Consider the following 13225-nt stretch of genomic DNA (forward strand, 5'->3'; position numbering starts at 1 on the left):
CTTTTCACTCACCTTTTTTTTTTTATTGATCTCTGTCTTTGCTGTTTCCTGTTTCTTCACAGGCTCAAATGCAGAGTCATCCACCATCCACATGAACAACCTGAAGCGAGGCCCCCATCTGCGGCAGCCTCAGCCCCTCCTCTACATCACCACCACAGGTACTGCAGGCCAGCGCACTCGGCGATACTGAGCTTTCACCTGCAGTCATCCTCAACACCAGCACTAACATCCAGACCAGCCCAGCCTGACGGGGAGCACCGCCATCCCCCCTGTGGCTGATTGAAACAAACAGCTAGCCGCTCAGTGACTGACGCCAGGCAAGATTGTGAGACAGTATGATGGAGATTAAGCAGACACAAGCTAGATACATCCACACAGGTCTCCTCTGTGCTTTACCGTGGACACTGAGTGTTGGCGCTGACAGGCTCTGTAACCTACAAGCCTACAGATGCCAAAGATTGCTAGACACACAGTGCATGTTCTGTTCTGTCCAGTGTTTCCACCCTAGCTTGCTGTTGAAGTGCTGTACGTGTTATTGTCGAGCCATGGTGGTGTCAAGCTCAATATGAATGCAACACTGTACAAATGTTTGTGCATTATCAGTCTATATAGTTTGGTAGTATTCAGTACTTGTTGTGAAGGCCACAAACCAAGCTAATGAGGGATGTTTATGGGGCTAAACCCCATAAATTGATTTATTTTTGCATGAAGTGAAAAACACAGGTTTAAGGTGACACAATGTAGAATTTCAACCTTCAAAAAATTTTGATTATGCTTCAACAATCAGCTTTGACTCCTTTCAAAGCCTGAGCAGGTCTGCATCGCCTGCATTGGCACTATGTGACTTCTGGTTTTGGTCCATGCCACAAAAAGAACTACAAAATTCGACTTTACATCATATGTCACAGCCCAAACCCCCCATTCCCCCCTCCCCTTGCTCCAACAAGGAAACAAACAAAAAAATAAAGTTATACAGGTGAAACTATTCACTGCCGCGACATATATTTTACAACAGTTGTCACAAACAATACCTTTTACCAACTGTGGGGGGAACCCAAGAGCAAATCCTACATTGTGTTACTTTAATTAGAGTTTAATAAAAATCTGAGGATATTACAATAATGGCAATGTAAAAGCCCTACTGTCAAAATGTTTCAGTATCAATGTTTCTTGTAGTAAGATTGTTGAAACACTGATATTTGGGGAAAAAAGAAAGATCATCTTAATGTCGTGCACTTCTACAGGTCTATGCCTTTTCTGACTCAAGTCTGACTGTTGTTAAATGTTTTGTGCTTGTTTGTGTAGATACAGTCTTTTCACAGGCTTTTCCACAGTTGCTGTATGTATTTTTAACAAAGTGTTTAACTGTTGCCTTTTCATTTACTGTATTTTGTTGTTGACAATGTTTATATTTACTACTTTCTATGCTTTATTTTGTATTTTTTTTTAAACTTGTACCCATAAATTAAAACGAGACATGTTTAACATTGTTTATGCAAACTGAGGTTTAAAGATTGTCGTTTTTACTACAGTATTAAGGTCTCATCTTTGCCAAAAAATATGGACCTCACATATAGAGTGCACAAATACTGATTTTGTTTTTAGAGCAGCACACTCTTGTGTTCACTGCTAATCCGATTGCAGTGTTCTAAAAAGTCTAAAAAGTTCTAGAAAAACATTGTTGGAGTATAGCATTGATAATTTTCCTCCTGTCAATTTAATTTAATAGTAGAATTTATCTCAGGGCATTTTTCTTAAAATAAAGCAGCTTTCTACATAAACACACACAAGCAGAGTGTTTTTCTAGTACATACAGAGTCTGAATGTTATAGCTGCAACTATACACGGCATCATTACCTGCAAAACCCTTTAAGTGATCAAAAACACATTCAATTAATTTATATGGTACATTTAAGTTGTGATTATCTTGAGCTGTAATAATCACACCTGCAAAATGTAAGGTTGCCCTTTTTCAAAGCATGAAACAAGAGAATTCAATAACAAAATAACTAATCATTGCAGATCCAAAAAAAAATAGATAAACTGAAAACTATTTTTTTAAACTGTATTTTGTTTGTGGCCCATAAAAAGACAAAATCACGATATTGAAGACCTTGATGACATGTATTTTGAAAAAGCCCAGGCCGGAAGTCAGCCTCCTCCGCTCGACTTTTATCCAATCACAAATCAGTAGTAAGGTGATTGACATGTAAATGGACCAATGAGCGGCGGGATTACGGCTCTCGCTCGGCACGTATAGCTGATTTGCAAGCTGCCGAAGCAGCAACAGAGAAGGAGGGAAAATGTCGCTGGCGTCGACGCCGACCGTTCCAGGATCAGTGTCTTTTTAGGAAACTTCACAAGGCAACCCGGTGAGTGTGCGACAGCCGACACTAGTTGCATTAAACCGGAGAGATTATGGTTGGACCTGTGTACCCGTCCAGAACCGCAGCCGGACACCAGAGTTTTCTCTCGTTACGTGAAACGTTAAAGGCCTGCGGTTTTCAAAAGGCAACCCTCTGGCAGCCATGATGTGTGTTCGTCTTTGTAACTGTTTGCAAAAGTCCGAATTTTCCACTGAGATAATTTCAAGGAGATGAAACAGCAGCTGGTGACGATGGCGCTTACTTATGGTGTTATTCTTCCACCGCTACGTTATTTATTACTTTCTTCCTATTTGTTAATATGGGAGTTTATTCAGATAAAGATGGTGAAAACAACAACACTGTGACTCTTTGACCTGCAGCATCGCTCACCATGTCTTACCTCACTCTGCACAAGAGTGAATAAATCTGATAATAAGGACATTATGTAGCCTATACTGTCGGAACATATACAATATGCTGGATGTTTTACACTGTATATATTAATTCAATATCCATTTGAATATGTTGAAGTCAAAATGCATGAATAGATATTTCACCAGTGTAACTAAAATACATTTACCTCATGATTTATGTTTGTATTAAACGAATTAAAGACAAAAATGTAAAAAAAAAATGCATAATTTAACTGATTATTTTTCCTCAAACTAGCAACTAGTACAATGGCTACTACATTATAGTTTTCCACTTTATAATTATCATATTGTTCTGAGTTTTTCTTTTGTTAGACATAGGCTATCTACTTGTCTTCAATACATTATTATAGGGCTTAATGATTTTGTATCATCGTATAATTGTGATTATTTTGATGGTATAATTAGCGATATCAGAGGGAAATGTTCACATAATTCTCATTTTATTAAAATAAACATATTTTAAATGATTACTGTGTGTGCAGTGTTATTCTTCTGTGTGTAGAATATGATGTTTAAGTCAGGACAACATTTAATCTAAATTGGTATTTCAACACGCATTTTGGGTTTAACAAATAATGCACCTCACGGTAACTCCAGGAACACTGGGGATGAATATGTGAGAAGAGTTTTGATTATCAAATTGTTTTGAATATGTAAAAGGTCGGTTATAAAGATAAAAATGCATCGTAGGTTTGTCACTAACTGCACTTTTTCTTTTTCTTTCCCCTTTCAGAGTGAATCTTCTGCTGTGTTGTTGGCTAGACTGGTTACAGCTTTGTGAAAAGAAAGTGAAAAGTTTTGACTGTTTCAATGTGGGAGGTTTTACCTGGACTGTAGCGAGGTCCCAGTTTACCTCCCACTATAAGAAGTTTAAAACAGAAGGGTATACAATAACACTGCATGGGCACTTGAGGCTACCCGATTGATAATTACAGCCTCTGGAGCCTCCTCCAACAGCAGGAAAGGTACAATTTCAGCAAAGACATGGACCCATCAGCAAGGGTGGTGGGTCTGGATGCCCAGGGGAACATGGTCTTCACGGTGGTGAAACCAGTTATGGGCATCTTTCAGGTTTCTTCAGAGCAAGCTGGTAGTGTAGTACACGGGGGCATAGACCTGCAGGGTTTATCTGACAGCACACTGGTCTTGCCTCAACTGCAGGACCAGGCTCCACTAGATCAGAACCAGGTGGAAATGCACAACATGCAGCCTCACATCCCACCCCAGATGCAGGTTTCTGCACCTATCCAGGATAAGGATGTGCCTCAGAATCAGGAGCTGCCACCAAACTCAAGCACAAACACAGCGTCTAGGACCCAGATGCCCTTTGCCGAGGTGTCGTCCCTCCTGGATCCCAACATGAAAGGATCCAAGGCTCGTAAGTTGTCGGGTGTTGAATGAACAAACCACATTTGCAGATGATGTGACCTTTTCTTTTGTTTGCTCTGCTCTCAGGGAAGTATCTTATCTCATATGATGAAATTAAGCGGCGCCTGCAGGCCCCAGAGAAAATGTCACTGCGCTCTTTGGCAGCGTACACTCGGGTCAGCAGAGGTCCAGCCAGCAAGAAAACATTACAGGAGTCACTTAATGTCCTCGGCCTCACACCAAGCACAACTACCTCTGTATCCTCCTCGTTCTCCAAACTCACTGAAGGTGACAGATATGTGTGTGTCAGTGTGTGGAGACACACATTTACATTTGTACACTGTATGACTGTGTAATGTGTTTTTGTGTGTGTGTTTCTTTAGGCGACACCAAGGCTTTATGTGAGGATATGAAAGATTTTGCCCACGACTACATTGACTACGGCAACATGGCTAAACAGCTCATCCCTGAGACAAACACAGTCCAACACTGGTCCAAAATTATTGAAACTAAGTATGTACTGTATGACCTCATTGTACCATGGCACCATGGCTTTTTTGTTCTTTAAACAAAAGATAAACAACACCTTCTTTTTTTTTTCTCCTCAGGAATCACCTTGAGGACATGAGAAAATGTTTCAAGGACCCGGTCAACAGTGGCGCCTTTGACAACGTTACTCACGGCCTCGGCCTGGGAATGTTAGATGAGGCTCTGGACATGATCGTTATGGTCATCGAGCAGCAGATCCGCATCTTATCTGGTGCAGCGGCGTCAGACCCAAGTGATTCTGGTCCGCCAATGCGACGTATCCGTCGCCGCCACCGCAAAGCCCACTTAAATGACACCCAGAAACCGCAAAAGGTTTCTGTGGGGGGGAAAGACCAAGGAAAGATCATCTCAAAAGGCAAGGGGCGAGGCAAAGCCAGGAAGAAAATCAGACACGAGAGTGCAGCTGTTGCTCCAGTAGAAACCCAGACGGAGCACTGCAAACCAGATGATGTGCAGCGCAACGTCCTTATGCTTACTCTTGGATATGAGACTGTTTCCAGTGGTGTCAATGGAGCCGGAGCGGTTTGACACCCAGTCATGTGATAGGTCTGAAGAACCCATAACATTCCCAATTTATAGGTTTAGTTAAGAATGGAACACTCTGCGCAGGCTGAGCTGGGTTGAGCTTCTGAGAACAGCCAGCACAGCGTCAGAATATAATGCCACACATGGAGTCTTAACCCCCATTTATACCTGGTATTAACATCCACCCTGAGTGGTCCGATCCAGTCCAGACTGCGCCAAGTACAGGTCTGAACAATGTGTCCACATTCGGAGATGGTTTGAGGACGTACATGGCTACATTTATACTGGCATGAACACAATCCATTCTCAGGATGGATTAGAGGCCGTCTCCTTAAACCGACATCTCTGACTGGCAGTCGTTCCATGATATTTGTTTGTTGTTTTTGAAGCACAGGAAGAGCTTTGATTCACAAATCACAGCTTCTGTCATCTCTTTCTCTCTCTCTCTCTCTCTGTCACTCGCGCACAGACAGACATGTTGACAGCAGACAGACACATTGTCAACACACTGAGTATCCAGACTCATTAAAAACAGAATTTTGTTCTCGCAAACAGCCGTGACATCACTGAAGGTGTTGATTAAAGGGTCTGGTCGCCAGATCTGACACATCTCCAGGATGCATTTCAATGCCAGGCGTGAATGCACTTTTGTAGTGAGCTGAGGCGATACGAGAGTGAGAGACGTCCGACACAAGAATCAAGCCCAACAATGCGGAACTGTAGATCAGTTAAAAATTCTTAACAATCCTAAAAACGTGGGTTGATCTCAATTACCAGGAAAAAGTCTAAAATCTCAATATTTAACAGAGGAGTCTGGTGTATCTAGCGACAGCACTGCTGATCACAAACCCTGCTGCTGTATTTCAGTTCAGCGACATTCAGACGGAGTCTGTGCTCCAGTAATGAAGGAAGTACTGAACAAATATTTTTAATTAACTGATTCTAATGATTGAGTTACACTGAAAACAACTGCTTTACAAGTCACTAGTCACTCGTTTGTGTGTGTGTGTGTTGCGTGGAAATTGAAGTCACCACAGTTTCATGCAACAGTGCAGTGCTGGCTCCGCCTACGTTGAGTAGGTACTATTTTTGTAGTGGAAAACCAACCTAAACCGTGGAGAGGCAAGCTGAGACCATAGTGGAAAAGGGCCTTAATGTTGCTGGAGGTAGCTGGTGGTTAACGTAACTTAGCAAAGCAAGTTAAGAAACGGGTAATCCTTGACTCTGTCCATCTCTCTCCACAATAAAAATCTGAATTTGTTTAATCTGTGCACGAAAAACCTTCACACAAAAACAAATATTGTCAAATATTGTCAAATATTTAGTATCTTTGGTGTAAAAAGCTGGCTTGTCATTGACTTATAAAATTATCCATGCTGATAAACACAGTAGTTACCTTGAGACAGAGTCAGGTGTCAAGTGTTTTCCCTTCTTCCTTTCTTTCTTTATGTGAAGCTAAGTTAACCAGCTGTGGGGACGTGCTCACTGTACAAATATGAAGATGGTCTCCATCATCTCATCTAGCAGGAAAACTAAAGAAACTATAAGCACATTTCCCAACAATGATGAAACATTTCTATTCTTATATTTTCACAGTAGCAGGTTTAAATGATACATTTAGATATTAGTATCAACCGAAGCCTATCATTTACTCAAGTTTTATTTTAGTAAACGGATAAGATCAAATAATATTAGATTATTGTTATGAGTATCCTTATTTTTGCTGTTACAGTGTCTGCTGTTATTTTTTATTTATGGTCTAGATTTCCTTATTGTTCAGTACTTGAATAATGAAAGTCATCGTCTGTGTGTACTGGAACCCAAAGAGCTGAGTAAAAAACAAAGATTAAAATTTCATAACAACATGAATATGTTATTGTGATATATTTTTTGATGTATATTTTGGTGAAATGACATCATTATATATACTGATGTTATTGGGGTTTTTTTTGTGACTGTACAATCATCTGTATGTATGTTTGTGTTTACCACCATAGACTGAACCCTCTATATTGACATTGGGAGTGGGTCTTCATCAGAGAGACGATCCGCTCGTCAATCAAAGCCTTCTTGGATCTTGTCATGTGGACTTCAGTCGTCTGCTGCTGCATCGTTTTTGTCGTCTGACTTTTAACTTCATCACAAGTAACTGGGTCATCAGTGACATGTAGAGTTTTTAAACCTGCGAGTGAGTGACACAATCAAATCTAATGTAAGTAGACTGTGTTTGAACCCTACAGCATAAATAATACCTGGAACACACACACACATACATACACAGGGTGGGGGAGAGTCAGCTTTAAATCCTTTCGCAGCTTTAAAGAGGATTTTCTCTGTATTAAAGAGCCAGCTGGAGCGTGAGGAAGGCAAACATGTTCAAAAGACAGACGTGGTTTTATGTTGCACAAAACATTGACTGTACGATGGTATGAGTGAAGTGAAACAGGTGGAGTAGTTTTTCTGGAGCAGAAGAAGAGAGGGAGAGCATGCGAAGTGTTTTGTGTGAAGATGTCAGCCTGAGGAATTTTTACCAGCAGACCCAGGATGGGACACACTGATGTTCCACTCATGTACAGTTACACGCGAGCCCACGCGGACAAAAGCAGGTCCAGTCAACTGCAAACTTACCCACCGAACACTCATGGTGAGTCGGACAGTGCCACGTGGTGCTGTGCAGTGTGGTTCTCAGAACATGTGACATTGGTGTAGATGCAACATTCATTCCTAGAACTTATTCACATGTAAAGGATGCAACTGCTATTTTACCCTGTTGGTGACTGAGCAACGGGTTAGAGCTTCACTGCAGCAGCAGCAGCAGCATCTCAGTTAATTTTGTCAAATTTGCTTCATTTACTATTGCTGGAAAAAGTCAAATGCTTGCTTTTTACTCAGTTTCAAGAGTTCGATTGGTGACATTTTAAGTAGACCAGCAAAGTTTAAAAAGACTTTCCCTATTTGATAATCTTGTAACTCTCAGTTTGCTTTCTCCTTGTTTTTCCACAGACAACCTGAACATTGCATTAGGTTCTATCAGAGTCCTTGGGTTGGAACTGATTGAGCATGAACTCAAACCACATCTGAACACAGTGCTGACCAGTATAAAGGAAGGGAGTGAGTACATTTCTATTCAGTTTTGTCTTTCTGTAGGCATTTATAATCCACCAATAAATTCATTAAGTCGTATGTACACTACTATCTCCCAGACGAAGTCGCGGGGACTTTGTGGTATATTAAAAGGTCTCGGGGGTTATTGTTGTATCATATTGTTTCCTTCACGTGGTGCGATTTGAACTCTGCCGCCCACGTGCAATTTGCATATTGATGTGTTTTCATGCCAGTATGCCATTAAGACATTATGCCTCCCACATATCGGAGCTCCTCGAGCCCGACAATAAAGCCTGTAAAGAAGAGGAACGTGGAGGAGGTTGAGAGGCTGTGAATGGTTCGTGTCAGCTGTAAAATTCCCGGTAGATATTTAGTTATACTTGTGTCTCCTCACTAGAGAGTAACATGTGGATAGAGAGGCAGAAGAGCACAGGTCATACCAGTGAAAGAGAGAGTTGAGATAACACATAAAGACTTAAGTATAGCACCATTCAGTTCAGACAAATCAGTCAACTGTGTCGCTGCAAATGTCTCTTAAGATGTGGCTTCATAAAGTGGTTATAATGTGTAATATGTGTCCGCTCTACGCCAATCACTGTTGCAGTAGCGTGTACATTTCCACTTGTGTCCAGGGAAAGGCGCCGCTGAGCAGGTAGTGATCAGTGGGATTCTGCCGATTCTGGCCCTGTCTCTGAGGAACAGAGGGCCCCTGACCCTGCTCACTGCAAAACTGGTGGCTGAACTCACGAAGGAAGGTAAGTTCATTAGACACACACCGTGTCTTACTTATTAAAGGTGCAGTATGTAAGAATTAGCGATAATGTCCAGGATTTCACCACAAGTCTGTATAGACCACACAAATTATTACTTATGGGCTATTTTATGTCATTTCTGCCCATAAAACCCCCACCATACATGTAATTAAATGATTTATGCACTGGTTGATTACTGGAGTGTCATGTGTACGATTCTCTGAAGTAATTTCCTAATTTCTCACCTATTTCATTTCTTTTATTTTTTCCTTTCAGCTGTGGTTCGTAAAGGGTTCGGCGATGCAGGTCTGGTTACGGCTCTGCTGTCGATTCTGACCAGTGCAGACCAAGAACTGCTCTTTCATGCCGTAAGGGCCATCTCACGAATGTCTTACAACAGCTGTAAGTGAAGAAACTATCTATGTCACTAAGATTCCCTGTTTTTAATGCTCCGTGCATGTTGTAGCTTGCATTAAGTATCTGATTTCCATCAGGATTTGAAGCCTTAAGTCTGCACGTTACGTTATTAAACAGACATGACCGGCAACTTTTACTATTTGCTGTATAATCAGACATTTCTTTTAAAATCTGAAATCAAGAAAGAGATGAAAGGATGTCCCATTCCTCTTTGGAATCAGGTAGGCGAAGAAATGCCTTGATAATCGTTTTCTTTCTGCTGTCCTGTCTCCTTCAGCTAAGCTGCAGGAGCTGTTGCTTCGTCAGGGTGCAGTGCCTCGTCTTGTCGCTATCCTGCTTCGTTTTCCAGAAAAAGAGGCTCTGGAGGAAGTGTGCCTCCAGGCGCTGTGTAACCTCAGTGGCATCTCAGTGGCAGAAGAGGCCGGGATGGTGTGGGAGAGGGGACTCTCTGTGAGGCCAGGCGAGTCCGTGTTTCACGGTGTCTCTCCTCACGCCTGTGGCTTTGCTTCTTCTGTGACTCTTGTGCGCGCGTGTCGATGGGCGTCTGGTCAGTACGCGGTCAACATTGAGGTTTTCCAGCGCTGCTCCTCCTCTTTCTGGCTTCTCCATGGGAACAAGCGCACCTCTCGTTGGTTCCCGTTCTCTGGCGCCAGAGGTTGTTCGAATCTGTTGAGGTTGATCAAGTTTCCTGTGAGGAACGTTCCTCGGACAAAAAGTCTGAGAACTCGAATGTTCCACACTTTGCTCTGACAGAAGGAATAGGAAAAACACGGGTGTCTAACAGCTGACACACAAAACACTGATTGGTTTCTGTGACATGATTACTGATCACTAAGAAATGTTTGCACACAACAACAAACAAAGAGCCTGCATAATGTCTTTATTGGTGTTATTCTTTTTAATCACCTGCAGCAAAATGCGATTAGTGACATGTCATTCCATGAGGTGATTAGGGGATTAGACAGTAGTCACTTATCTCTATTTTTTTTTATTATGGTTGATTAGATCTTTCCTGACATTTTGGAGTATATTTTTACGATACCAAATGTGAATCATAAAATATCTCAACATTTAATGTGTGTATGTGTTTGTGAACAAGGTAAATATTGTCAGATGTCGAGGGTAACTGTAAACACTTCATAAACAAAAGATTGTGTTATTACAAGTTTCTTTTTAAGAGAAATAAAGACACAAAACGCAACAGAGTGGCCAAATTTAGTTGACCCCATGTGTATATGCTGTGTTGTTGTCTGCAACTTTATAAAAAAGTATGGAGGGTAAAAGTATGGGTCACCTACTCTTCACCCTAACCACTGATTCAACAATACCAGAGGTGACAACTATTACTATAACTATAACTATTAGGATGGAGAATGTGGTGTTCCGCATCCTTAAGGGGGAAGTCGTGATCTGCTGGTCTGCTAACAAACATGCAACACGACCTTAATCACCTTCGTCTTCTCTTCTTCCACACAGTGTCACGCTCCAGTGATCAGCAGCTGCATTGTGCACAGCCTCTCCAATCCAACCTGATTACCAGAGGTGACCACTAGATGGCATGCACGAGCCTTGTAGAAATCTTTGAAACGCCACATGGACTAAATCCAATCACGACAAGCAGTGGACACTCACAGAGCCCTGCTGATGTGAGTGTGGATTGTGTTGTTTCAGTTCAATTGTACAATCGCCCTTTGACTGTAAATCTGTTAAAAACAAATGACAACACAAGGACACAAATGTATAACCCCCCCCCCCCCAAGATTTCTCTACCTCCAATTACCACTCTTATTGGTTCCATCTCGCTTCAGGCGTCTAAATGTGTGGGCACGTCCTCTAATCAGTCCAGACTTTATTACTCTGGGAGACACTTAAATATTTCATGTGATAGAGTTATTTACGGGTTAACTTAAATAACTGAGTGGGAATCTGGCTAAACCAGTGTTTACTAATTAAAGTAACCCCACACACACAGACATATATACATATGTATGTGTATATGTATATATATATATATATAGATATATAGTTAAAGCTACAGTGTGTAACTCTGTAAATAAAAACACTTTTTCACATAGACTAATGTAACATTATTTGAATGCTGTGTCCTTTATATTAAATTGGCTCTGTCAAGCAATACTATCAGTTATAATAGTGAGGACACAATTGTGTGTATATCACTAGTTATTCCGTCCAACTGCTGAATGTCTTGACATAGAATGAATCACTTCCTGTGTGCAGCAACAGACTATGTACACTGCTATACTGAGAAACAGAGATGTTTAAAGCTGATAGGCTTAATTAGCATTGTGTGTGCATGTGCTTCTTTCCCCTAATCAAAACATAGACGGTAGCTGGACATAACTCTTTGCTCAATTTGTAGCACTTGAACCAAAGTTTTTGATGTATACCGTTATTTATAGTTAACATATTTGTAATCATTTAAAAAAAAAAAAGCATTGATATTAATACCGTTCTTGCCTTTTAGTGTGGGTTGTGTGCTTGGACTCAGCCTTAAAGTGTGAAATCAGTGCTCACTCACCGCCGTTTCTTCCACATTTATCAAAGATGTAGTCTATTGCTGTGACTGACAGGAGCTAAGTGGCTATTTGGCTATTATAAAATATATAGAGAGATAAAGAATATTTTTTTAATAAAAATGAGGTTGAGCTTTAAGGATTTCTTTAGTTGTAACATTTATTAGCGCTATGTTATTTTGTAATTTCCCTTTTTGTTCCTGTTTCATTCTGAAAATGTTGGATGTGCAAATGGCACATGATGTAACAACTGAAAGCTATTGCCACACCATATTCAAGAGCATACACTGGTGTGTGTGTGTGTGTGCAGTGTTTTCATCTTTCAGCAGAAACACGTGATTTGTGAAGTGTTTATTTGTGAAGTGTTTATTCAATAGCACCCCATCCACTCGATAATAGGAGATGCAGTGAGAGTTCATATATTACTTTTAATATAAGGCTCATTAATAATTCATGATGAACTTTGCATTTTGTGCCCTCAAACTCACATCACATGGCATGAAGAGTGTTTTATTACTTGTCTTTGCAAATGAGTCATTTAGACTTTAATCCTCTTGTTGTTCTTGTTGTTGTTGTTGTTGTTGTTGTTGTTGTTTTTTCCCCACAGAAACAACTCTGTGTAATTGCATTAGGATTTCACGGTGCTGAGACTCCAACTGCTGCTTCCTCCATTCCCTCATCATGGCCTCAGTTATTCTTAGCCCGTAGCATCATTCAGCAGTAGACAACAATCAACCACCTTGTTGACTCACAACGCACATTTAATACCGGTGATGGCAGACACAGAGATAAAATGGAGACAAAAGCAACAGAAGACACACGTGTTTGTTTCATTGAGACGGTGAAAGTATTCTGATCTTCCTCTGGGTTTGTCGCTTGTCTTTGGATGTACCAGTTTGATTGTAAATATCACCAGTTTGATTGTCATTCAGAGAACACTTCCACCCCCGCTGTCAACCTGCTGCCTTTGCAGACGCCCAAATCCTCATTTATGGACCTCTGTGACAGGCTGATGACAACCCTCATCAGCAGAGACATGGGATTAGCATTTAGCAATCAATTCCGTCTGACACGTGCAAGTGGGATTTTGAACAGATCCACTCGGCTTGTGTTGTGTGAGCAACACAACACTGGTGGCCTCAACCTTGGAGGAGAGAGAGGCTGCGAGGAGAATT

The 13225-nt window shown here is 41.1% G+C and overlaps 3 protein-coding genes across 4 annotated transcripts in view; all 3 read left to right on the forward strand.

Moving 5' to 3' along the window:
• kif19 (kinesin family member 19) overlaps positions 1-1509 on the forward strand; it is a 28933-nt gene extending 27424 nt beyond the window's left edge. The window contains exon 20 of one of the 2 annotated variants that reach the window (XM_058621919.1): positions 63-1507. In XM_058621919.1, coding sequence (XP_058477902.1) covers positions 63-190 — 128 coding nt within the window. In that variant the 3' untranslated portion in view covers positions 191-1507. Of the gene's footprint in view, positions 1-62 lie in introns of both variants that reach the window. The other variant, XM_058621920.1, reaches the window with a different exon arrangement.
• A 737-nt stretch (positions 1510-2246) lies between these two features.
• On the forward strand, positions 2247-7111 carry si:ch73-127m5.2 (uncharacterized protein LOC561202 homolog). The gene is made up of 5 exons (XM_058622007.1): positions 2247-2372; positions 3534-4178; positions 4256-4456; positions 4552-4681; positions 4777-7111. The coding sequence occupies exons 2-5, from the start codon at positions 3785-3787 to the stop codon at positions 5243-5245; spliced, it is 1194 nt and encodes a 397-aa protein (XP_058477990.1). The 5' UTR covers positions 2247-2372; positions 3534-3784; the 3' UTR covers positions 5246-7111.
• Positions 7112-7640: 529 nt separating this feature from the next.
• si:dkey-21e13.3 (uncharacterized protein LOC100150043 homolog) lies at positions 7641-10721 on the forward strand. Its single transcript, XM_058621397.1, has 5 exons — positions 7641-7886; positions 8246-8353; positions 8980-9102; positions 9376-9501; positions 9794-10721. Exons 1-5 carry the CDS (start codon positions 7787-7789, stop codon positions 10264-10266), a joined length of 930 nt encoding a protein of 309 aa, XP_058477380.1. The 5' UTR covers positions 7641-7786; the 3' UTR covers positions 10267-10721.
• Positions 10722-13225: the final 2504 nt, after the last annotated feature.

The sequence above is a fragment of the Solea solea genome, chromosome 21 (assembly GCF_958295425.1).
Source record: "Solea solea chromosome 21, fSolSol10.1, whole genome shotgun sequence".
In the NCBI taxonomy this organism is placed as follows: domain Eukaryota; kingdom Metazoa; phylum Chordata; class Actinopteri; order Pleuronectiformes; family Soleidae; genus Solea; species Solea solea.